This window comes from Coregonus lavaretus, assembly GCF_964263955.1.
Source record: "Coregonus lavaretus genome assembly, chromosome: 39".
Classification (NCBI taxonomy): domain Eukaryota; kingdom Metazoa; phylum Chordata; class Actinopteri; order Salmoniformes; family Salmonidae; genus Coregonus; species Coregonus lavaretus.
Genome location: NC_140026.1, coordinates 10,710,034 through 10,735,475, shown reverse-complemented (window position 1 = coordinate 10,735,475; position 25,442 = coordinate 10,710,034). Strand labels below are relative to the sequence as shown.

General features: G+C 45.2%; 1 protein-coding gene across 1 annotated transcript; it reads left to right on the top strand.

Moving 5' to 3' along the window:
• Positions 1-3,567: 3,567 nt before the first annotated feature.
• LOC311113040 (transmembrane protein 179B-like) lies at positions 3,568-20,534 on the top strand. The gene is made up of 5 exons (XM_084156162.1): positions 3,568-4,129; positions 14,739-14,935; positions 15,308-15,445; positions 17,680-17,758; positions 19,095-20,534. The coding sequence occupies exons 1-5, from the start codon at positions 3,980-3,982 to the stop codon at positions 19,248-19,250; spliced, it is 720 nt and encodes a 239-aa protein (XP_084012288.1). The 5' UTR covers positions 3,568-3,979; the 3' UTR covers positions 19,251-20,534.
• Positions 20,535-25,442: the final 4,908 nt, after the last annotated feature.

The following is a 25,442-nucleotide window of genomic DNA, read 5'->3' as shown; positions in this document are numbered from 1 at the left end:
GTTTTTGATAACATACATAGAATGTTCCCCTAACTAACGGTAAACTGGACACTCAAACATCAGGGGAACATTACGGGGTAACAATACAAAAACGTTCTCTCTCCCTAGAATTGTTGGCTGAGATGCAGCCTTGTTAACAAGTACTAACACTGCAATGTGAGATGTGATCTACACCTCCATTAAGATGATAGAAATGTCATTATTTAATTTAATGATTTTTAAATTTGAGCGTAATTATTTCTATATAGCCTACACTTTCTCGTTCTGAACTTATAAAGTGAGTGGGGCGGGTGTGGCTTTGTGACAATGATTGGAAGATCAACTGCTCACCAATTTGACAGCTCCAATGCAGTTCCATCCCGACACCGCCAAAACATCCGCTATGCGGGTGTCTGCTATTCCTGGTTAATGCTTGATCTGATTGAATCTAGGCCTACTCCGATGACAGGGTGTTTTAAGCAGCTCAACCCGCGACCAATGTTCCCTCTAAGCTGTCCCGAGTCCCGAGACTGCCACGCAGCTCCCCGGGACTGCCTTGCAGAAATATCAGCCCATGGAGGGAAGATTGAACTTCACTCAACTTTCTAGAGCAGGGTTCCCCTGTTCCTGTTCCACTCCGCGTAACAGTCCCTTTTTTGGTCAGTGTCAGCAGAGGAAAGGGAGAGCGGAGGGATGTTGAGAGGCAGCAGAGGAAAGGGAGAGTGGAGGGATGTTGAGAGGCAGCAGAGGAAAGGGAGAGCAGAGGGATGGTGAGAGGCAGCAGAGGAAAGGGAGAGCAGAGGGATGGTGAGAGGCAGCAGAGGAAAGGGAGAGCGGAGGGATGTTGAGAGGCAGCAGAGGAAAGGGAGAGAGGAGGGATGTTGAGAGGCAGCAGAGGAAAGGGAGAGCAGAGGGGTGTTGAGAGGCAGCAGAGGAAAGGGAGAGCGGAGGGATGTTGAGAGGCAGCAGAGGAAAGGGAGAGCAGAGGGATGGTGAGAGGCAGCAGAGGAAAGGGAGAGCGGAGGGATGTTGAGAGGCAGCAGAGGAAAGGGAGAGAGGAGGGATGTTGAGAGGCAGCAGAGGAAAGGGAGAGCAGAGGGGTGTTGAGAGGCAGCAGAGGAAAGGGAGAGCGGAGGGATGTTGAGAGGCAGCAGAGGAAAGGGAGAGCAGAGGGATGGTGAGAGGCAGCAGAGGAAAGGGAGAGCGGAGGGATGTTGAGAGGCAGCAGAGGAAAGGAAGAGAGGAGGGATGTTGAGAGGCAGCAGAGGAAAGGGAGAGCAGAGGGGTGTTGAGAGGCAGCAGAGGAAAGGGAGAGCGGAGGGATGTTGAGAGGCAGCAGAGGAAAGGGAGAGCAGAGGGGTGTTGAGAGGCAGCAGAGGAAAGGGAGAGCAGAGGGGTGTTGAGAGGCAGCAGAGGAAAGGGAGAGCAGAGGGGTGTTGAGAGGCAGCAGAGGAAAAGGAGAGCAGAGGGATGTTGAGAGGCAGCAGAGGAAAGGGAGAGAGGAGGGATGTTGAGAGGCAGCAGAGGAAAGGGAGAGCAGAGGGGTGTTGAGAGGCAGCAGAGGAAAGGGAGAGCGGAGGGATGTTGAGAGGCAGCAGAGGAAAGGGAGAGCAGAGGGGTGTTGAGAGGCAGCAGAGGAAAGGGAGAGCAGAGGGGTGTTGAGAGGCAGCAGAGGAAAGGGAGAGCAGAGGGGTGTTGAGAGGCAGCAGAGGAAAGGGAGAGCAGAGGGATGGTGAGAGGCAGCAGAGGAAAGGGAGAGCAGAGGGGTGTTGAGGCGGACCCTCAGTCTGCTGCTCTCCCTCCGCTGAGACTGACCATCAGATGCAGGCACCATCATCCCAGGCACCATCAGCCCAGGCACCATCAGCCCAGGCACCATCAGCCCAGGCACCATCAGCCCAGGCACCATCAGACCAGTAAAATAAAAAGCGAATGATTTAAATGTCTGGTCACTCAACTGTCCTTCACAAGTAATACAACAACGGATCTATTACAGGTGTGATCATATAGCCTACCTCAAATTTTGAAATATCTTTTTTTTTTAATGGCCCGAACAACAATGCATTGGCAGGGCAATTCAAGCAAAGACAATATGCGGTGATAATGTATTGGACCTATAGCCTACTGCACAAACCTCATTGCTACAGTACTGTTTGTAATTGGTTAATGTTGCATAGACTTACGTTTTTTTAAGTCATGTTAACAAAAAATCTGAGCGGTAGATCCCGGCTTGCATTTTGACTCAAAGTGATCTTGACTCAAAAAAAGGATGGTGACAGCTGTTCTAGAGTTCTCCCTGTTGACACTACCAACGTTTCCATTTACTGTGATAATTGTGACACGCAATATATTAGCCACTTTCAATGCAACACACCCGAAACAAAACAAACTATGCAACAGATTTTGTTGTAGGCAGAATGCATCGGAGTAGGATTCTATAGCATTGACACGCACGACTCAGCCCGTACTCTACACAGACCGGTGCGGCATAACCAATCAGAGCTGCAGTAGGCCTATATGCAAATAGACCATTGCCATATATGGATCTGTGCCATTTACTTTGAACTGGACTGTGTTTACAGCATGAGCGGTCTTGAGTAGATGCGCTTGTTTTGAGATCAAAGTGAGAGCTGCATGTAGCCACGTGTGAACATTTTGTTAATATCCTTTGCTAGTTAGTGAGTTATTAGCCCAGTTATAGATCATTTGTTCATATCCTTTGCTAGTTAGTGAGTTATTAGCCCAGTTATAGATCATTTGTTCATATCCTTTGCTAGTTAGTGAGTTATTAGCCCAGTTATAGATCATTTGTAGTCAGCAATAGGGGAGTGATTGCTTCCTACAAGAGCACAAACTGTGTCCATTTCTAGACGTCTTTGAAAAGCCAGTCAGGTAAAGAGCTTTTTTTTCTTCTTAAAGGGGCAGTGTTGTATTAGACAGGCTGCTGCTCTTTAATTATTTGTTACTTTTATTTAGTATTATTTTATATTGTATTTTTGTGTGATTTTTTTTTGGTGGTATTCTATCTTAAAACTGCATTGTTGGTTAAGGGCTTGTAAGCATTTCACTGTAAGGTGTATTTGGCGCATGTGACAAATACAATTTGATTTGATTATGATCAAATAGCCACAGGAGCCTACTGTTAAATCCCTAACTTAAAGAGGGTACAGCCTCAGTGTTCATAGTAAACACACGCCGGAAGTTGCACAGAATCTGTACAACCTTCAAGTTTTGCTCAGCAGACCTGAAATTTGCTCAGTGCCTAAAAAAATTAGAGGGAACATTGCCCGCCACTAAATCTAACCACTTGACAGAGCAGGGGGCTACACACTGGACACACACACACACACACAAACTGGTCCTGGTATTCCAGATATTGAGGTTGGTTATAGCTGAGGTATAGCTGAGCTCTTGGGCTGAGAAAACTTGAACTTGACCAACGTATACCAGGCTGATGCTCTCTCTAGCTCTGTCTCTCTCTTCTCTCTCAGGTCAAAACATTTTCTCTATATAGTTTCAGTTTGTAGCGGAAATTGCTCAATGATAAAGGCTTTCAACTGTATCGAATGCGCGCTTCCGAGGGAGTTCCATAACGCGGGTATAAACGGTTGGAGCGCGTCCCCGCGCTGCTGTATGCTGCGTTTTGTTAGTTAGTGTTGTCAATTTAGCACCTTGTCGCTATATTTAGCGAGTTTTCAGACCCCTTCAGCTACTTTTCAGGCTGCCATTGGGGAGTTTTGCCACCGGTCCGAGAGTTTCTATGGTTTTTATAGTATTTAGCGACTTTTCCCACAAAATTGTGCCGCAAACGAGAGTGGGAGAAGCTGTCTGTACTACGGAAGTTACAGCAACAGCGCACAGGCAGAGAAGCACAAAGCTAGGGGTGTGAGGCGGGAGAGGGGACGAAAACGTAACGTCGGGGACTGGCAGCTGTGCCACAGCAAGGAAAACTGGTGCTGTGACGTCGTCGCGGCAACGGAAAAACGTAATCTAGCGACAAATGAAGTTGGCAACACTGCTGGATGACACGCGGTCCGTCAGAGAGAGAGAGGGAATGGTGATGGGGTGTCTGCTTCTCCTTGAGATGGGATTGTACGCCAGTTCTTTAATGTGTGGGATTGTCACGGCAGCTTCTCTCGCTATCACACAGGTAAGAAGAAAGTTATAACTGTGGCTTCTTATGTTAACTTTGCTGACACAGTTGTTGGCATATGTTTTGACTGGCTGTCTGCTTTGGACAAACTTTATGTCGCAGTTGCACAATTTTGCTTTGATTGACTTTCCAAGCCGACATTTCTTTATTGGAATCACCTCATTCCCTCACCCTTTTCCTAACCATAACCTAATTCTCCTAACCTGCTACGAAAAAGTCCCTGCCGGTCATAGCTTTATCGAAGTGCGGTGTTTTTAGGGAATCTCATTCGGTTAAATCACACCAAACGAAAGTGAAAGTAAATTTTGTTCTCTGAAATGGCAGGTTGAGAGCGCGAGATCTGAAACGGCATTAAACTGTCCAGACTTGTCAAATGACTGTTCAATGCATTCCCCCAAAATAGTGAAACCCATGAAGTACAGGAAAACACTTGTGACTCTGTTCTTTTGACCAAACAGGGCCAATATGGGGCTTATTAGTTCAACCGACAATTCACAAAGTTTACCCGACAATACAGAGCTGACATCTCTCTCTCACAAACTAGGCCCTGTGTTGCCAACTCCTCATTAAGGAAAGTAGCTATTGGGCTGTCCTAAAAGTCGCTAGAAGTCGCTAAATTACGTCATCACCCAATTTGCATAATTGGCCATGTGCATGTAATTGTGGTGGACGTATTCCTGGAATAAAAAACACCCTACATTTACATTCAGGGCGGGGTCAGCCAGCGGTGGCTTTCCCGCATGCGTGATTCATTTGCAGTCTGGACGTGGAGGGGTGAACATCTCCTGCTCTGACTGCAGCTGGCCACTGCAGAACCCGCTACTCGTTGAGAAGAGTAAGAAGGAGACATGCTTTCATGTCAGAGTCTCCAATAACACCAGAAAAAGTCGCTAGATTTGTCGCTAGTCGCTTTTTTGAAAATGTGTCGCTAGAGGGGTCTGAAAACTCGCTAAATATAGCGACAAAGTCGCTAAGTTGGCAACACTGACTAGGCCTACTGTAACAGACCAGGAAGTGTAGCTAAAGGTTGTGAGGGGGTCATCACTAGCTTCTGTACCCACAAATTCATAAACCCGGGAATTTCTACAATTTTATTTGCTTTGTCATTTTTTTGTTTGGTATAGGTACAATATTAATGTCGATTTACACTTAGTTTATACCACATGTACCCGTAAGCTGCCACTCAACAAAAATAAATAATGTAAGAAATACATACAGAGAAATTATCATATCGATCACAGGATGTTGTATGTAAATAAAAGAGTAACAGAAAGAGGTGGAAATTTCACTTCTTAAAATTAGATTTTAAACCTAACCTTAAAGGGAAACTTCACCGCTAGACACTATTTGGGGTGTTTTTCCAGTCTTCCTACATAATTATGAGTGATGAGCGGGCGGCAGGTAGCTTAGTGGGTAAGAGCGTTGTGGCAGTAACCGAAAGGTCGCTGGTTCTAATCCCCGAGCCGACTAGGTGAAAAATCTGTCGATGTGCCCTTGAGCAAGGCACTTAACCCTAATTGCTCCTGTAAGTCGCTCTGGATAAGAGCGTCTGCTAAAAAATAAAAAATAAAAATAATTATGTACCATAGCTGTGTTTTTGAATTTTCTCGCCGGGAGAGTTCAACCAATGACGCCATTTGTTGATTGAGCATGCTGTCTGATCTAGAATTGAATGGAGTCATGTTTTGTAGTAATTATTGTGGACTTTGTTGTCCAGCCATGACGACAGAAGAGTGCTCCTGAGTGGCGCAGTGGTCTAAGGCACTGCATCGCAGTGCTAACTGTGCCACTAGAGATCCTGGTTCGAATCCAGGCTCTGTCGCAGCCGGCCGCGACCGGGAGACTCATGGGCGGCGCACAATTGGTCCAGGGTAGGGGAGGGAACGGCCGGCAGGGATGTAGCTCAGTTGATAGAGCATGGCGTTTGCAACGCCAGGGTTGTGGGTTTGATTCCCACGGGGGGCCAGTATAAAAAATATATATATATGTATTCACTAACTGTAAGTCGCTCTGGATAAGAGTGTCTGCTAAATGACTAAAATGTGAATGTAAGAGGAATGTCTGTGCTGCAACTAATTAGATCGCGGATAGTTACTGGAGAGGGTCACTGCAGACCCCATGGATCGTGTGTGTGTGTGTGACAGACCATCAAAGTTTCGACGCACATATAAACCTACAAGATCAACTGGCGGCGGCAGCCTAGACCAGCTGGACCAGGAGGGCAAATGACAAACAAGTTAGTTGTTTTGCTGTCGGTAGCTAGCTAGCAATATAAGCTCTCTTTTCACATGAGGCAGTGTTGTTCAGCACAGTATAATTTCGTGATCGATTCGGCAATAACAGGGCTTTCTACTACCACTATAAGCCAAGCTAGTTAAGTTGAGCTAGCTAGCTTTGTTTGCTAAACCCAAAATGTACTGTAGCCTGTTATAGCTAGCTAGCCTTAGTGCATCCCATTACGAACAAAACTGGATAAATGTTTTGATGATGACGAAGAGTAAAGGAATGACTTTGGCTTTATGACTCCTATTAAACTTTGCGTAACTATACCTGTGTGTTGTAGCTAGCTAGCTAATGTTGAGTAACTATACCTGTGTGTTGTAGCTAGCTAGCTAATGTTGAGTAACTATACCTGTGTGTTGTAGCTAGCTAGCTAATGTTGAGTAACTATACCTGTGTGTTGTAGCTAGCTAGCTAATGTTGAGTAACTATACCTGTGTGTTGTAGCTAGCTAGCTAATGTTGAGTAACTATACCTGTGTGTTGTAGCTAGCTAGCTAACGTTGAGTAACTATACCTGTGTGTTGTAGCTAGCTAACGTTGAGTAACTATACCTGTGTGTTGTAGCTAGCTAACGTTGAGTAACTATACCTGTGTGTTGAAGCTAGCTAGCTAACGTTGAGTAACTATACCTGTGTGTTGAAGCTAGCTAGCTAATGTTGAGTAACTATACCTGTGTGTTGTAGCTAGCTAGCTAACGCTGAGTAACTATACCTGTGTGTTGAAGCTATCTAGCTAACGTTGAGTAACTATACCTGTGTGTTGTAGCTAGCTAGCTAACGTTGAGTAACTATACCTGTGTGTTGAAGCTATCTAGCTAACGTTGAGTAACTATACCTGTGTGTTTTAGCTAGCTAATGTTGAGTAACTATACCTGTGTGTTGTAGCTAGCTAACATTGAGTAACTATACCTGTGTGTTGTAGCTAGCTAGCTAACGTTGAGTAACTATACCTGTGTGTTGAAGCTAGCTAGCTAACGTTGAGTAACTATACCTGTGTGTTGTAGCCAGCTAGCTAACGTTGAGTAACTATACCTGTGTGTTGTAGCTAGCTAACATTGAGTAACTATACCTGTGTGTTGTAGCTAGCTAGCTAACGTTGAGTAACTATACCTGTGTGTTGAAGCTAGCTAGCTAACGTTGAGTAACTATACCTGTGTGTTGTAGCTAGCTAGCTAATGTTGAGTAACTATACCTGTGTGTTGTAGCTAGCTAGCTAACGTTGAGTAACTATACCTGTGTGTTGTAGCTAGCTAGCTAACGTTGAGTAACTATACCTGTGTGTTGTAGCTAGCTAGCTAACGTTGAGTAACTATACCTGTGTGTTGAAGCTAGCTAGCTAACGTTGAGTAACTATACATGTGTGTTGTAGCTAGCTAGCTAACGTTGAGTAACTATACCTGTGTGTTGTAGCTAGCTAACGTTGAGTAACTATACCTGTGTGTTGTAGCTAGCTAACGTTGAGTAACTATACCTGTGTGTTGTAGCTAGCTAGCTAACGCTGAGTAACTATACCTGTGTGTTGTAGCTAGCTAGCTAACGTTGAGTAACTATACCTGTGTGTTGTAGCTAGCTAACATTGAGTAACTATACCTGTGTGTTGTAGCTAGCTAGCTAACGCTGAGTAACTATACCTGTGTGTTGTAGCTAGCTAGCTAACGTTGAGTAACTATACCTGTGTGTTGTAGCTAGCTAGCTAACGCTGAGTAACTATACCTGTGTGTTGTAGCTAGCTAGCTAACGTTGAGTAACTATACCTGTGTGTTGAAGCTAGCTAGCTAACGTTGAGTAACTATACCTGTGTGTTGTAGCTAGCTAGCTAACGTTGAGTAACTATACCTGTGTGTTGAAGCTAGCTAGCTAACGTTGAGTAACTATACCTGTGTGTTGTAGCTAGCTAGCTAACGTTGAGTAACTATACCTGTGTGTTGTAGCTAGCTAGCTAACGTGTGTCTGAGAGATGTCTCATATTCTGCACCATGCTGCTACAGTAGGAATATAGACGGTATACAATGATTGCCCATGAAAGTCTAATAGCGTTTTTTGTCATTCTGTTACAGACAATACCGCCTGCTGGCGTATAGATGGTTTTAGGAATTTGTTCTACGTGTGGAGAAGCTAGGCACAGGACACCGAATCCCTTTGCCTCCGTGTCACGTGTTGTTGGGGCCATTCAAAGCAATGTATCCCTCACACATTGGACAGTATTTTGGGTATAAAGAAGTTGATGACTCAGGAGATGTGAAAGGTCCATTATAACAATCTCCCCTTGTATCAAAGTGACTCTGAACACCTCACTGCACAACCCAAACACACCATATGAGTATTCCCTTTGTAGAAATTCAGTATTTATTATAGGTGTTAGTAGTATATTTTATATGTAACCGGTGTGAAATGGCTAGCTAGTTAGCGGTGCGCACTAGTAGCATTTCAATCGGTGACGTCACTCGCTCTGAGACCTTGAAGTAGTTGTTTCCCTTGCTCTGCAAGCGCGGCTTTTGTGGAGCGACGGGTAACAGTGCTTCTAGGGTGACTGTTGTGATGTGTGCAGAGGGTCCCTGGTTCGAGCCCAGGTAGGAGGAGGAGAGGGACGGAAGCAAAACTGTTACACATACACTGAACAAAAATATAAATGCAACAATTTCAACGATTTTACTGAGTTACAGTTCTTATAATGAAATCAGTCAATTGAAATAAATTCATTAGGCCCTAATGATAGATTTCACATGACTGGGCAGGGGCAGAGTCATGGGTGGGCCTGGGAGGGCATAGGCCCACCCACTGGGGAGCCAGGCCCAGCCAATCAGAATGAGTTTTTCCCCACAAAAGGGCTTTATTACAGACAGAAATACCGGGTGGCTGGTCTCAGACTATCCCGCAGGTGAAGAAGCCGGAGGTGGAAGTCCTGGGCTGGTGTAGTTACACGTGGTCTGCAGTTGTGAGGCCGGTTGGACGTACTGCCAAGTTCTCTAAAATGACATTGGAGGTGGCTTATGGTAGAGAAATGAACATTCAATTATCTGGCAAAAGCTCTGGTGGACATTCCTGCAGTCAGCATGCCAATTGCACACTCCCTCAACTTGAGACATCTGTGGCATTGTGTTGTGTGACAAAACTGCACATTTTAGAGTGGCCTTTTGTTGTCCCCAGCACAAGGTGCACCTGTGTAATGATCATGCTGTTTAATCAGCTTCTTGATATGCCACACCTGTCAGGTGGATGATTGTCTTGGCAAAGGAGAAATGCTCACTAACAGGGATGTAAACAAATTTGTGCACAAAATTTGAGAGAAACAAGCTTTTTGTGCGTATGGAACATTTCTGCAATCTTTTATTTCAGCTCATGAAACATGGGACCAACACTTTACATGTTGCGTTTATATTTTTGTTTAGTATACAGTGGGGGAAAAAAGTATTTAGTCAGCCACCAATTGTGCAAGTTCTCCCACTTAAAAAGATGAGAGAGGCCTGTAATTTTCATCATAGGTACACGTCTTGAATACAAGCCATGTCTACTTGTTTGCTATATTGACAGACTACTGTTTTATTGAAACATGTTTACTTGCCAACAAATTAAAGTTTATATGATAAACCAAATCCCTCCATCCTTTGTTTGAGCAGTAAGATTGTACCTAGTTACTTCGAATACATTTCATGAATATCCGAATGAATTGATCCAGAAGTTGAAGTCAATACTTTATTGGTTTTAGATGCACCTGGAATCATTTAGTCACTTGTCAGTACATTTGTAAAAAAAAAAATATATATATATAAAACATTATCAAACACCATTATATACATATGTACAACAGCTAGAAATATCTATACCACAATCCAGTTGTGAGCATACTAGGCATTATATATTATAATACAGCATCAGTCTAACTGTTGTGTTGGCTGAATGTTCCAGGAAGGATCCGGAACGTTCTGGTGAACCTCAGCTTGTTGGCCAATTGCAGCTGGTCTGGCAGAACTCCATGACCTTGGACTCAGACTATACACTGTGGCTCTTGCCAGCCCCGTGCGGTCTTTTCCTCTTCAGACTCAGATGATGTTGATCTTGTTCCAGGCTGAAAGCTTTCATCCAATGGGTCTACAGCAGGGTTCTTCAATTCCGGTCCTGGAGGGCCGAAACACCTCTGTGTTTTTTTCATCCTCTCCTTCTAATCAGGGGCTAATTCAGACCTGGGACACCAGGTGAGTGCAATTAACTACCAGGTAGAAATAAAAAACAGAAGTGTTTCGGCCCTCCAGGACCGGAATGGAAGAACCCTGGTCTACAGGATCTGTACTACTGGTGTCAAGGTCATCGTCATCATCAGCAGCAGGATTAGTCTGTAGTGATTAGACTACATCAATACCCACCCCCAACAGACACCACTTAGTCACCCACACCATCCCCTCCTTACTAATAACTCAGCTTTTCTCCGATTTGACTTCAAGCTTTGCATAAACGATCAACTAAGCGTCCATAATACAGAGAGAACTACAATAGAAGTTGCAGCCTACTTATAAACACACCAACTATGACAAAAACACGGACCATGTTTATGCATACCCCATTCATAGAAACGAACTGCTTTAGCGCCTATGGACGATAGTGTCTTCTGACCGGGGGGGGAGTTTTGTTAAATGCCCCGACGCTTGCTGTAAACATTAACACGCATCGCTTGCAGTACTGTTTTGGAAACATAAGGAACGTATCTTTCATATCTGCGAGAAATCATTTTTTTATTTTTTTATTGTTAAATTACTACACACCGTTTTATAGGGTTAGAGTTAGCGTTTACACACGGCCAACTGTTACAGAACTTGTTTCCGGAAAACGGATGGAAGACGCGACCACCTGTGATCTAATTAGCTATCTAGCATTTGCTGAACACCTGTGTGTAAGTGTAACTCGGGAAGTGTTACTGGCTAATTTACATTTTATTTTGCTTTGTAATGTCTAGCCAGGGGATTATGAAGGCTAGATATTGATTTCCGCTGAGCGGAAATGGAAGAAAACTAGACTCCCTGCAGACCAGGCATCTTTTCACTCCCTCCTCTCTACATTTTCTTCATCTGTTTCTGCTGCTAAGGCCACTTTCTACCACTCTAAATTCCAAGCATCCGCCTCTAACCCTAGGAAGCTCTTTGCCACATTCTCCTCCCTGCTGAATCCCCCCCCCCCCCTCTCTGTGGATGACTTCGTCAACCATTTTGAAAAGAAGGTTGACGACATCCGATCCTTGTTTGTTAAGTCAAATGACACTGCTGGTCCTGCTCACACTGCCCTACCCTATGCTTTGACTTCTTTCTCCCCTCTCTCTCCAGATAAAATCTTGCGACTTGTGACGGCAGGCCGCCCAACAACCTGCCCGCTTGACCCTATCCCCTCCTCTCTTCTCCAGACCATCTCCGGTGACCTTCTCCCTTACCTCACCTCGCTGATCAACTCATCCTTGACCGCTGGCTATGTCCCTTCCGTCTTCAAGAGAGCGAGAGTTGCACCCCTTCTCAAAAAACCAACACTCGATCCCTCCGATGTCAACAACTACAGACCAGTATCCCTTCTTTCTTTTCTCTCCAAAACTATTGAGCGTGCCGTCTTTAGCCAACTCTCTTGCTATCTCTCTCAGAATGACCTTCTTGATCCAAACCAGTCAGGTTTCAAGACTGGTCATTCAACTGAGACTGCTCTTCTCTGTGTCACAGAGGCTCTCCGCACTGCTAAAGCTAACTCTCTCTCCTCTGCTCTTGTCCTTCTAGACATGTCTGCTGCCTTTGATACTGTGAACCATCAGATCCTCCTCTCCACCCTCTCCGAGCTGGGCATCTCCGGCGCGGCTCACTCTTGGATTGCGTCCTACCTGACCGGTCGCTCCTACCAAGTGGCGTGGCGAGAAGCTGTCTCCGCACCACGTGCTCTCACCACTGGTGTCCCCTAGGGCTCAGTTCTAGGCCCTCTCCTATTCTCGCTATACACCAAGTCACTTGGCTCTGTCATATCCTCACATGGCCTCTCCTATCATTGCTACGCTGACGACACACAACTAATCTTCTCCTTTCCCTCTTCTGATAACCAGGTGGCGAATCGCATCTCTGCATGTCTGGCAGACATCAGTATGGATGACGGATCACCACCTCAAGCTGAACCTCGGCAAGACGGAGCTGCTCTTCCTCCCGGGGAAGGACTGCCCGTTCCATGATCTCGCCATCACGGTTGACAACTCCGTTGTGTCCTCCTCCCAGAGTGCGAAGAGCCTTGGCGTGACCCTGGACAACACCCTGTCGTTCTCCGCTAACATCAAGGCGGTGACCCGATCCTGTAGGTTCATGCTCTACAACATTCGGAGAGTACGACCCTGCCTTACACAGGAAGCGGCACAGGTCCTAATCCAGGCACTTGTCATCTCCCGTCTGGATTACTGCAACTCGCTGTTGGCCGGGCTCCCTGCCTGTGCCATTAAACCCCTACAACTCATCCAGAATGCTGCAGCCCGTCTGGTGTTCAACCTTCCCAAGTTCTCTCACGTCACCCCGCTCCTCCGCACACTCCACTGGCTTCCAGTTGAAGCTCGCATCTGCTACAAGACCATGGTGCTTGCCTACGGAGCTGTGAGGGGAACGGCACCTCCGTACCTTCACACCCAAACGAGGGCACTGCGTTCATCCACCTCTGGCCTGCTGGCTCCCCTACCTCTGCGGAAGCATAGTTCCCGCTCAGCCCAGTCAAAACTGTTCGCTGCTCTGGCACCCCAATGGTGGAACAAGCTACCTCACGACGCCAGGACAGCGGAGTCACTCACCACCTTCCGGAGACATTTGAAACCCCACCTCTTTAAGGAATACTTGGGTTAGGATAAAGTAATCCTTCTACATCCCCCCCCAAAAAAATTTTTTTTTGTAAAGTGGTTATCCCACTGGCTATAAGGTGAATGCACCTATTTGTAAGTCGCTCTGGATAAGAGCGTCTGCTAAATGACGTAAATGTAGTTCGATATCTAAGTTAGCTACGTTGTGCGTTACCTCTGCTCAGCGTTACCTCTGCTTACCTCTGTAGTTTGCACATCCAGGTACTGAGCACTACACCATGACTAAACTTAACAGTTGTTGTCTACACAAAAATAAATGGTTCTTCGCAAGCTGATTTTTCTATGAATGAGTTGCTGGTCCAGTTAGTAACGTTAGCTACCTGCTGACAACCATTCTCAAATGGATCCACCTCGACAGGGGGTGTACTACATCCTGAAATCGCTATGCATTCTGGATATTTTTTATTTGCTTACAACCAGGAAATGTAGATGGCCTGTTTCTACTGCTGAGATGCAGAAGCTGTCGTATTTGTGTGTAGTGAGGAAATTCAAGTTTTTTCTTTTTACACATTATATGTTAATAACATTAATGGACATGTACAGTGAAAGAGCATCTGTGAAATGTGTCTTTAACCCCACTGCTAACCTTATGCCAACCTTGTGGTCCTCTGTAGCTCAACTGGTAGAGCACGGCGCTTGAAACGCCAAGGTAGTGGGTTCGATCCCCGGGACCACCCATACAGAAAAATGTATGCATGCATGACTATAAGTCGCTTTGGATAAAAGCGTCTGCTAAATGGCATATTATTTAAATTAAGACTAGAAAGCACATTTTTGTAGGCAATTTTGACTGTGGCAGTGGAATTTATTTATTTGGGAACTCAACTTACCGTTGAGAGTTAGAATAGTAGAATACACGAGGTGCAGTTTCGAAATTTGGTTGTGCATCAGCAGTTTTCCTCTTGTTATGTCAGTCAATTAGCCATGTCAGCTGAATTTTTTTAGATCGCTAAATTAGTTTACGGCCAGCTATCTAAACTAATTATCATGGTCGAATTACCGGCAGGGGGGGGCCCCCATTGATTTACCGGCAGGGGGGGGCCCCATTGATTTACCGGCAGGGGGGGGCCCCATTGATTTACCGGCAGGGGGGGGCCCCCATTGATTTACCGGCAGGGGGGGGCCCCCATTGATTTTGTTAGTCTCACTCAGATATCATATTAAAACTTAATGATGATTTCACATTTTTTTTGTGGCCCCCACCCCCATTAAAGACGCCCATCACTGAACTATAGTAATGTGGAACTAAAATCCACAAGCTTGATACAGTCTTTTTATTATGTGACCTGGCCGCAGTCTCTTCGTGTCCAAATTATAAACTGTGCACGTTATTAGAGTCAGACGAGTGAGAGGCCAGAGAGAGAAAGTTGGGCCAGTGTGTGTGGCCATTTATACCCAAAGATTTCAGTTTGTTTTGAACTTTTGACTGCTAATAAACTTGAACTTGACAAACGCTGATGCTCTCTCTCCAGTTTAGTTTCGGGGGTCTCTGTATGCTGTATGGAACGGTGAACTACATCTTGCCGTCGCACTCCATATTGGTCCAGACCTCCAGCGCACCCTCTCTCTGTTACTTTGTATTTTCTATCTCAGTGTGTGTAGCATTGTTCAGTTTCTTTATATCACTGTACTGGATATGTACATGCTTCCACACTCAAGACTGTAACAGGTGAGTGTGTATGGGGGAGGGGGGTTTGTGTGTGTCGGGGGGGATTGCGTGTATGTGTATGGAGGGGGGACGGGGTTGTGTGTGTGTGTGTGTGTGTGTGTGTGTGTGTGTGTGTGTACATACGTTATTTTACATGACTCAATGATAGGTGTGACACAACTTATTGTATGTCCTATGAGACTTTCTGGGGGGGGGGATGCATGTCATGCCGAGACGTTGTGAGATCAGCAATGTAACTTAACCTCATGACATATGACTGAATCTGACCGTGTGTGTGTGTGTGTCATGCCAATATGTTTACATTTTGAAAACATTCTATGCATAATGCAACATTTCGCGATGTCTATCTAACCTGTGTGTGTGTGTTTCCAGAACACGTCTGGGGCTGAACGTGACCCTGGTGTTGTGTGGCGTGTTCCTCTTCTTCCTCCTGGTGACGGGGTGTGTGTTGAAGATGGGAAGAGACTCTCTGTGTGACTCTGTCCTACACACTGTCCCCAACATCACCAGGTACGATACACATCTAGCTAAACTTCGGCAGTAGCTTTTCTTCATATCAAATGTGTGATTACTCCTACCGATACGAGTAGAGTCGAATCCCAAAATAAATCAAATCTGTTATTTCTCAACTTTACTGTGAAACTTAATTACAAGCCTTTTCCCAACAATGCAGAGTTAAAAAGTAAGAAAAATAGGAAATAGTAACACAATACAATAACGAGGCTATATACAAGGAGTAGCAGTACTGGGTCAATGTGCAGCGGTACCAGGTAGTAACGAGGCTATATACAAGGAGTAGCATTACTGAGTCAATGTGCAGGGGTACCAGGTAGTAATGAGGCTATATACAAGGAGTAGCATTACTGAGTCAATGTGCAGGGGTACCAGGTAGTAATGAGGCTATATACAAGGAGTAGCATTACTGAGTCAATGTGCAGGGGTACCAGGTAGTAATGAGGCTATATACAAGGAGTAGCAGTACTGAGTCAATGTGCAGGGGTACCAGGTAGTAATGAGGCTATATACAAGGAGTAGCAGTACTGAGTCAATGTGCAGGGGTACCAGGTAGTAATGAGGCTATATACAAGGGGTAGCAGTACTGAGTCAATGTGCAGGGGTACCAGGTAGTAATGAGGCTATATACAAGGAGTAGCAGTACTGAGTCAATGTGCAGGGGTACCAGGTAGTAATGAGGCTATATACAAGGAGTAGCAGTACTGAGTCAATGTGCAGGGGTACCAGGTAGTAATGAGGCTATATACAAGGGGTAGCAGTACTGAGTCAATGTGCAGGGGTACCAGGTAGTAATGAGGCTATATACAAGGAGTAGCAGTACTGAGTCAATGTGCAGGGGTACCAGGTAGTAATGAGGCTATATACAAGGGGTAGCAGTACTGAGTCAATGTGCAGGGGTACCAGGTAGTAATGAGGCTATATACAAGGGGTAGCAGTACTGAGTCAATGTGCAGGGGTACCAGGTAGTAATGAGGCTATATACAAGGGGTAGCAGTACTGAGTCAATGTGCAGGGGTACCAGGTAGTAATGAGGCTATATACAAGGGGTAGCAGTACTGAGTCAATGTGCAGGGGTACCAGGTAGTAATGAGGCTATATACAAGGGGTAGCAGTACTGAGTCAATGTGCAGGGGTACCAGGTAGTAATGAGGCTATATACAAGGGGTAGCAGTACTGAGTCAATGTGCAGGGGTACCAGGTAGTAATGAGGCTATATACAAGGGGTAGCAGTACTGAGTCAATGTGCAGGGGTACCAGGTAGTAATGAGGCTATATACAAGGAGTAGCAGTACTGAGTCAATGTGCAGGGGTACCAGGTAGTAATGAGGCTATATACAAGGAGTAGCAGTACTGAGTCAATGTGCAGGGGTACCAGGTAGTAATGAGGCTATATACAAGGAGTAGCAGTACTGAGTCAATGTGCAGGAGTACCAGGTAGTAATGAGGCTATATACAAGGAGTAGCAGTACTGAGTCAATGTGCAGGGGTACCAGGTAGTAATGAGGCTATATACAAGGAGTAGCAGTACTGAGTCAATGTGCAGGGGTACCAGGTAGTAACGAGGCTATATACAAGGAGTACCAGTACTGAGTCAATGTGCAGGGGTACCAGGTAGTAACGAGGCTATATACAAGGGGTAGCAGTACTGAGTCAATGTGCAGGGGTACCAGGTAGTAATGTGGCTATATACAAGGAGTACTGGTTCTGAGTCAATGTGCAGGGGTACCAGGTAGTAATGAGGCTATATACAAGGAGTAGCAGTACTGAGTCAATGTGCAGGGGTACCAGGTAGTAATGAGGCTATATACAAGGAGTAGCATTACTGAGTCAATGTGCAGGGGTACCAGGTAGTAATGAGGCTATATACAAGGAGTACCAGTACTGAGTCAATGTGCAGGGGTACCAGGTAGTAATGAGGCTATATACAAGGAGTAGCAGTACTGAGTCAATGTGCAGGGGTACCAGGTAGTAATGAGGCTATATACAAGGAGTACCAGTACTGAGTCAATGTGCAGGGGTACCAGGTAGTAATGAGGCTATATACAAGGGGTAGCAGTACTGAGTCAATGTGCAGGGGTACCAGGTAGTAATGAGGTAATATAGACTCCTCTTTTCTTTAGATGTCATGTTTTCTGAATTGTGTGGCCAGTAGTTTGTAAATCTAGATGTTTGTAAACATTCCTATAGAAAATGAATGAATTCCTGATTTCCTCCCTCCATCCATCTAGATGTGAAGAGGCTCAGTCTAGGACCTGGATCAGTCCTTACACTGGAACACAGTTCTACACTGGACTATTAAGGGCTGGGGTCAGTATTAACACACAGACAGTTCTACACTGGACTATACAGGGCTGGGGTCAGTATTAACACACAGACAGTTCTACACTGGACTATACAGGGCTGGGGTCAGTATTAAAACACAGACAGTTCTACACTGGACTATACAGGGCTGGGGTCAGTATTAAAACACAGACAGTTCTACACTGGACTATTAAGGGCTGGGGTCAGTATTAAAACACAGACAGTTCTACACTGGACTATACAGGGCTGGGGTCAGTATTAACACACAGACAGTTCTACACTGGACTATACAGGGCTGAGGTCAGCATTAACACACAGACAGTTCTACACTGGACTATACAGGGCTGAGGTCAGCATTAACACACAGACAGTTCTACACTGGACTATACAGGGCTGAGGTCAGCATTAACACACAGACAGTTCTACACTGGACTATTAAGGGCTGAGGTCAGTATTAACACACAGACAGTTCTACACTGGACTATTAAGGGCTGGGGTCAGTATTAAAACACAGACAGTTCTACACTGGACTATACAGGGCTGAGGTCAGTATTAACACACAGACAGTTCTACACTGGACTATACAGGGCTGAGGTCAGCATTAACACACAGACAGTTCTACACTGGACTATACAGGGCTGGGGTCAGTATTAAAACACAGACAGTTCTACACTGGACTATTAAGGGCTGAGGTCAGCATTAACACACAGACAGTTCTACACTGGACTATACAACGCTGGGGTCAGTATTAACACACAGACAGTTCTACACTGGACTATACAACGCTGAGGTCAGTATTTAAACACAGACAGTTCTACACTGGACTATACAGGGCTGAGGTCAGTATTAACACACAGACAGTTCTACACTGGACTATACAGGGCTGAGGTCAGTATTAACACACAGACAGTTCTACACTGGACTATACAGGGCTGAGGTCAGTATTAACAGAAAGTTATCGGACGTCAGGTCTCATTAACAGGGACTATTATTTACTTATACTCTCCTTCTTCTTCTCTCCCTCCTTCCTCTTCTTCTTCTCTCCCTCCTTCCTCTTCTTCTCTCCCTCCTTCCTCCTATTCTTCTCTCCCTCCCTCCTTCCTCTTCTTCTCTCCCTCCTTCCTCTTCTTCTTCTCTCCCTCCTTCTTCTTCTCTCCCTCCTTCCTCTTCTTCTCTCCCTCCTTCCTCCTATTCTTCTCTCCCTCCCTCCTTCCTCTTCTTCTCTCCCTCCTTCCTCTTCTTCTTCTCTCCCTCCTTCTTCTTCTCTCCCTCCTTCCACTTCTTCTTCTCTCCCTCCTTCCTTTTCTTCTTCTCTCACTCATTCCTCTCCTTCTCTCTCCAGACGGCGGTGTGGGTGAACTTATTTTTATGGATTCTGATTGGCATGCTGGTGGTGATCCAGAGCGGTTACGGGTCAGATTTCGGAATGATGGCGGTCGCCTCTACGTCCTCTGAGACAGAACCTTTTTTCCAACACCTGGCCAGCAGTGACTCATAACCGTCTCACCGTACGACCTGTTGGCGAGACACACACCACAGAGACACACGCTCAAACACACACAAAGGCAGACACACACATGGACACACACACACACACACGTACTCCTCACTGTCTGACCTGTTAGAGAATGAATGAACCTTACCCTGTATGTGTGTTTCCAGGGAGAGTGTGTGTTTCCAGAGAGAGAGAGTGTTATGATGAGTTTCTGGTATTGAGAAGTTCAAGATGCAAGAATTTACTTAGACATTCTGTGGAGATTTAATTTTTTATTGGATCACGAACACCCGTGGGTTCATCTAACAAACGGACATAGCTCTGCTCTTTGTCACTTGAACTGCCCACACACACAAATCTCACAGCTTTTATACTCTTGGTTATCCTTCCTTTCACATACCTCTGGCCATCGTCAATGAGCACTCCCATTCTTTTATGTTATTACTCTTTACCCCAAGTCATATATCCTGTCCGTCCATCATGCTATCCTAAACATCAGTAATCTCCTTTGACATAAGGAATATAGACTCAGTGGACCCAAGTCAATTATCCCCTAACTCTTCCCTGGTCCACACAATACTATGACATGACATCATTACAGAGAGAGAGAGAGAGAGAGAGAGAGGGTCCTCTCACACACAGTCACACTTCTACAACTGTTCCTGGGGTCGGTGTATATGTGTACTTCAGTTTGAGTACTGCAGCCCAGTGAAGCACAGATGGTCTAACTATCTCTCTCTGCACTGGAATAAAGGATATTACACATATGGTAACATGTAGTGTCACTGTAGCTTTCACCTTGTTTTGAAACAGTTTCACTGAGAACAAGTCATTTACCTTTTGCTAAAAGCTGTTATTATACGTTTCTCTGTGGTCCCTCCATCCGCAGTATTTTCTCTTTCTGTATTTAGGGAGAGAGGTGTGTGTGTGTGTGTAGAGAAGTGTGTGACTGGCTGACAGGAACATCAATTGTCTCAGATAATATCTGTGTGTGTGTGTCCCATTCAGGACCACAGCCCAAACCAAGGCTACTGCACCACAGTCAGCATTCAGCAATGTCACACTGTCCTACGCAAACACACACTTTAAAATGCCTTCCTGACTACTAAGAAACTAAGAAACCGTTTTGTTACTGCATTCCCTTTCTGCCTGCAATTATTTGTACTTTTTTATTTTATGAATATTGAAAAGCAAAAATGTGTATTTTGATTTGAATGAATTATTGTTTCTCTTTTTACAGAATTTTATAAAACAGTTATCGACCAATAAAGATGCATTTGTGTGTCAGTCTTTCCTTTTCGTTCTATAGAATGTTACTGCATGGGTTGGGCAACAGTACTGCTGTAGAGTTCAAGGAGGTGCAGGCTTTTGTTCCAGCACTGCACTAACACACACCAGGAGTTTGACTGGGCAGATTGGGAACCATACTGTGTAGACAGCTGCGGAGGGAGAGAGGAGGTTGAGAGGGAGGGGGAGAGAGACGTGATAGAACCAGAGCAGAAAGGAGAGAGCACAGATGGAAGACAGGATCCAGAGATGCCAGTTTGACTAACTGGCTAATCTCTACGAAATGACAGATAGGCTACTGTAGGCCAGCCAGATGTCCTCCTAGTGTTTCTTTTCAACGCTAGACTACTGTAGGCCAGCCAGATGTCCTCCTAGTGTTTCTTTTCAACGCTAGACTACTGTAGGCCAGCCAGATGTCTCTGGCTGTGTTCGAATACCCATACTGTATACTACATACTATAAATTCATTTTAGTATACTGTAAACGAACGGTATCGTTTCAGTTGAGCGTACTAGCTTCGCCTGTCTACCGGAAGTTGATGCTGTTGCTATGCAACCTTTTGCTAGCTTGTTAGCATAACAAATGACTAGCTAGACGTTTTACGAGTTCGGGTGTGTTCGTAAATTCAATCTGGAGCGCCAGCTGAGCGCTCGTAAATCCAGCGCGTTGTCAGATTGTCCGTTCGTAAATTCAGAGCGTACACTGGCACTGGACGCTCTGGCGGAGGAGTAGGGTTGATCCGAGCGTTCAACGGCAGTCAAGCACCCAAGCTAACTGGATAACGTTGGCTAGCTACTTCCAGACACAAATGAGAGAACACCTCACTCTGACCATTTTACTCGCCCTAGCAGAGCTGGTTAGGCTGTTTTCATGTTATCCAGAGGGTTGGTGACTGTAACTGTGCTGCTGGCAACAATTTAATTACGCATTTTTTTGTTGACGTTTACTGACACCGGCCATATTCAACGGGTGTTGAGCGTTCGTAAATTCATCAGTTATTCTGCGCGAAAAGTGCTCTGAAATCGGACTAGATAGCCAGAATTAACAATGTCCATTGAAACGCACAACGACTATACCACTTAGCTAAGAATGATGTGAATAATCAAGTCAATAAACGTTGGGTAGTTAGTTAGATAGCAGATAGTTAATCTACTGTCTGGCAAGTTCGATGTATTAGTAGCCAACTAACGTTAGGTAACTAGCTAACATACCGCTGTAGCATGATATGCTGTTCGTAAGGATAGCGTAGCTAACAAATTGTCAGCCAATATAACGTGTAACGTAACTTATTTGAAAAGTAATTACTTTATTTCATTGCTCAACATGTTCTTCTTCTTCTTCAGTGGGGTTTATCATCGGTTGGCATCCAACGTTATGGCGCATTACCGCCACCTACTGTACTGGAGTGTGGGCCAGAGAATCCTACCTGCCAGCTCCGTTGCTCTAAAAAAGATAACAAAATATTTGAGATGATATCTAATGACGTTCTACTCAATATACTCTTTAAACCAATTTCCTGTATCCCCTTCTCCCTCATACTAGATCTCATCCTCTCTCTTTCCCTTTGATACTGACCACACTGTAGCAATACATGCTCCACGGTCTCTGTTTCCTGACAATAATCACACTTTCCTGTTGGATGCTTTCCTATCACATTTAATGTCTTATTCAACTGGCTGTCTCCCACCCTTAATCTTGTAAAAATAGCCTCCTCTCTTCTGTCCCTCCCTGACTTTCCTCTGTACTTGAAGTAAATGCCTTCCCTTTTACATTTAGCAGACGCTCTTATCCAGAGCGACTTACAGTTAGTGCATACATTATTTTATCGAACCCACAACCCTGGTGTTGAAAACGCCATGCTCTACCAACTGAGCTACATCCCTGCCGGCCATTCCCTCCCCTACCCTGGATGACGCTGGGCCAATTGTGCGCCGCCCCATGGGTCTCCCGGTCGCGGCCGGCTACGACAGAGCCTGGATTCGAACCAGGATCTCTAGTGGCACAGCTAACACTGCGATGCAGTGCCTTAGACCACTGCGCCACTCGGGAGTTCCCTTATTATATCTATTCCACTGCTCCTGCCATCTCTGCACCATCACTGTATATATCTGTCTTTTTGCCTCTGCCTTGCTCATTGAAACTTCAACATCCCCACTACTAAGTGCTTGTTTAGCCTGTTCATCTACTGCCTCGTTCCCCTCCACTACCACATGGGCTGGGACCCAAGTAAATCTTATCTGAATACCCATCTGTTTAATCCTGCCATGGGTTTGTAGCACCTCATAAAGCAGGTCATGGTTCGGGCTAGGCCCCTTAGTTCCAGTGAAGGGAAATCTTAACGCTACGATTATGTGCTTCCAACTTTGTGGCAACAGTTTGGGGAAGGCCCTTTTCTGTTTCAGCATGACAATGCCCCCGTGCACAAAGCGAGGTCCATACAGAAATGGTTTGTCGAGGTCACTGTGGAAGAACTTGACTGGCCTGCACAGAGCGCTGACCTAACCCCATCGAACACCTTTGGGATGAATTCGAACACAGACTGCTAGCCAGGCCTAATCGCCCAACATCAGTGCCCGACATCACTAATGGCTCTTGTGGCTGAATGGAAGCAAGTCCCCGCAGCAATGTTCCAACATCTAGTGGAAAGCCTTCCCAGAAGAGTGGGGGCTGTTATAGCAGCGAAGGGGGGGACCAACTCCATATTAATGCCCATGATTTTGGAATGAGATGTTGTCCACATACTTTTGGTCATGTAGTGTACCATGATGGGAGATAAATAGGGTTAGGGTTAGAGAACAGGAGACAGTGTATGTTGTTAAAATAATTATTTATTTAACTGCAAAGTCTTATTTCCATATCAGAAGTGTGTGTGTTCACCCCGGGCCTCCATCGCAGCCTTGGTATCCAGCTGTTCTTCTCTTCTCTCTCTCCTTCTCTCTCTCCCTTTCCTCGCCCTCCATCCCGGTCCACCCTTTCCTTTCTCTCCCCCCTTCCTTCTCTTTCATTCAGAGTGTCTTGCTGAGTTTGCGGTGCATTCTATCACTGGCCTCCATCTGAGCCTTGGTATCCAGCAGTTCTTCTAGCTGTCTTCTCATCCGGGCCATATCCAGCTGGGTGGCTTGACACTGTTAAATCAATCAATCAATCAATCAATAAACAAACCAACCAATCATCTATCAGTCAGTCGATCAGTTGGTAAATCTGTCTACCTATCTAAATATCTATCCTTCCATCCATCCACAAATCAATCAACACCTCACCTGTTCTCTCAAGCACGCCGACTCCTCCCTCAGTGCCGCGGCGGCCATAGCTAGCTGCTCACTACGCTCCCGACACTGGGACTGCATCTTAACTGCGTCGGTTAAAAGGGACTCGACGCTCACCGCTACGGATTCACACTGGTCCTTAGACATGATCTGAAGAGAGAAAGATTGAGGGATGAGAGAGGGAAGGATGGAGGGGAGGCATTTAGAGACTGGTCCTTAGACATGGTGATGACGATGGTGATGGTTGGTCTATATAGGTGGAGAGAGGGAAGGAGGTGAGGCATTTAGACACACACACACACTGGACACACAGATTCACAAAACACTTCTTATGCAAAAACTTAAGAAGCTTCTTAAGATAGTTCCTAAGTGCAATTCCTCAAAAACATCTTAAGATTTCATAATTTTCCTACAAACTCTCAAATATCTTCTTACAAACTTCTTAACTATCTATGCACTTAAGATGATTGCTGCTAGGCAACCGATCTAGCTAGCTCTGTAGCTAGCAATGGCAATCACGTTAGCATATTTCTTACCGAGATTACTGTTCTAAAATATGTTATTGGGTTTAAAATAATCAATACTGAAACTTTCAGATTAAGTTTGTGAGTGAATTAAACATGATCAATTGCTTTCATTAGCTTATTTTCTCAATGCCCTGAGTTCAACATAAGGATCTACAGTGGGGAAAAAAAGTATTTAGTCAGCCACCAATTGTGCAAGTTCTCCCACTTAAAAAGATGAGAGAGGCCTGTAATTTTCATCATAGGTACACGTCAACTATGACAGACAAAATGAGAAAAAAAAATCCAGAAAATCACATTGTAGGATTTTTAATTAATTAATTTGCAAATGATGGTGGAAAATAAGTATTTAGTCAATAACAAAAGTTTCTCAATACTTTGTTATATACCCTTTGTTGGCAATGACACAGGTCAAACGTTTTCTGTAAATCTTCACAAGGTTTTCACACACTGTTGCTGGTATTTTGGCCCATTCCTCCATGCAGATCTCCTCTAGAGCAGTGATGTTTTGGGGCTGTCGCTGGGCAACACAGACTTTCAACTCCCTCCAAAGATTTTCTATGGGGTTGAGATCTGGAGACTGGCTAGGCCACTCCAGGACCTTGAAATGCTTCTTACGAAGCCACTCCTTCGTTGCCCGGGCGGTGTGTTTGGGATCATTGTCATGCTGAAAGACCCAGCCACGTTTCATCTTCAATGCCCTTGCTGATGGAAGGAGGTTTTCACTCAAAATCTCACGATACATGGCCCCATTCATTCTTTCCTTTACACGGATCAGTCGTCCTGGTCCCTTTGCAGAAAAACAGCCCCAAAGCATGATCTTTCCACCCCCATGCTTCACAGTAGGTATGGTGTTCTTTGGATGCAACTCAGCATTCTTTGTCCTCCAAACACGACGAGTTGAGTTTTTTTACCAAAAAGTTATATTTTGGTTTCATCTGACCATATGACATTCTCCCAATCCTCTTCTGGATCATCCAAATGCACTCTAGCAAACTTCAGACGGGCCTGGACATGTACTGGCTTAAGCAGGGGGACACGTCTTGCACTGCAGGATTTGAGTCCCTGGCGGCGTAGTGTGTTACTGATGGTAGGCTTTGTTACTTTGGTCCCAGCTC

What these genes read in the sequence shown, in the direction of transcription:
- LOC311113040 (XM_084156162.1), top strand. Translation starts at nt 3,980, where the DNA reads ATGAAGTTGGCAACACTGCTGGATGACACGCGGTCCGTCAGAGAGAGA. An exon ending in CACACTCAAGACTGTAACAG is followed by an intron (nt 14,936 to 15,307) that starts GTGAGTGTGTAT and finishes GTGTGTTTCCAG; the next exon opens with AACACGTCTGGGGCTGAACG. An exon ending in CTGGACTATTAAGGGCTGGG is followed by an intron (nt 17,759 to 19,094) that starts GTCAGTATTAAC and finishes TTCTCTCTCCAG; the next exon opens with ACGGCGGTGTGGGTGAACTT.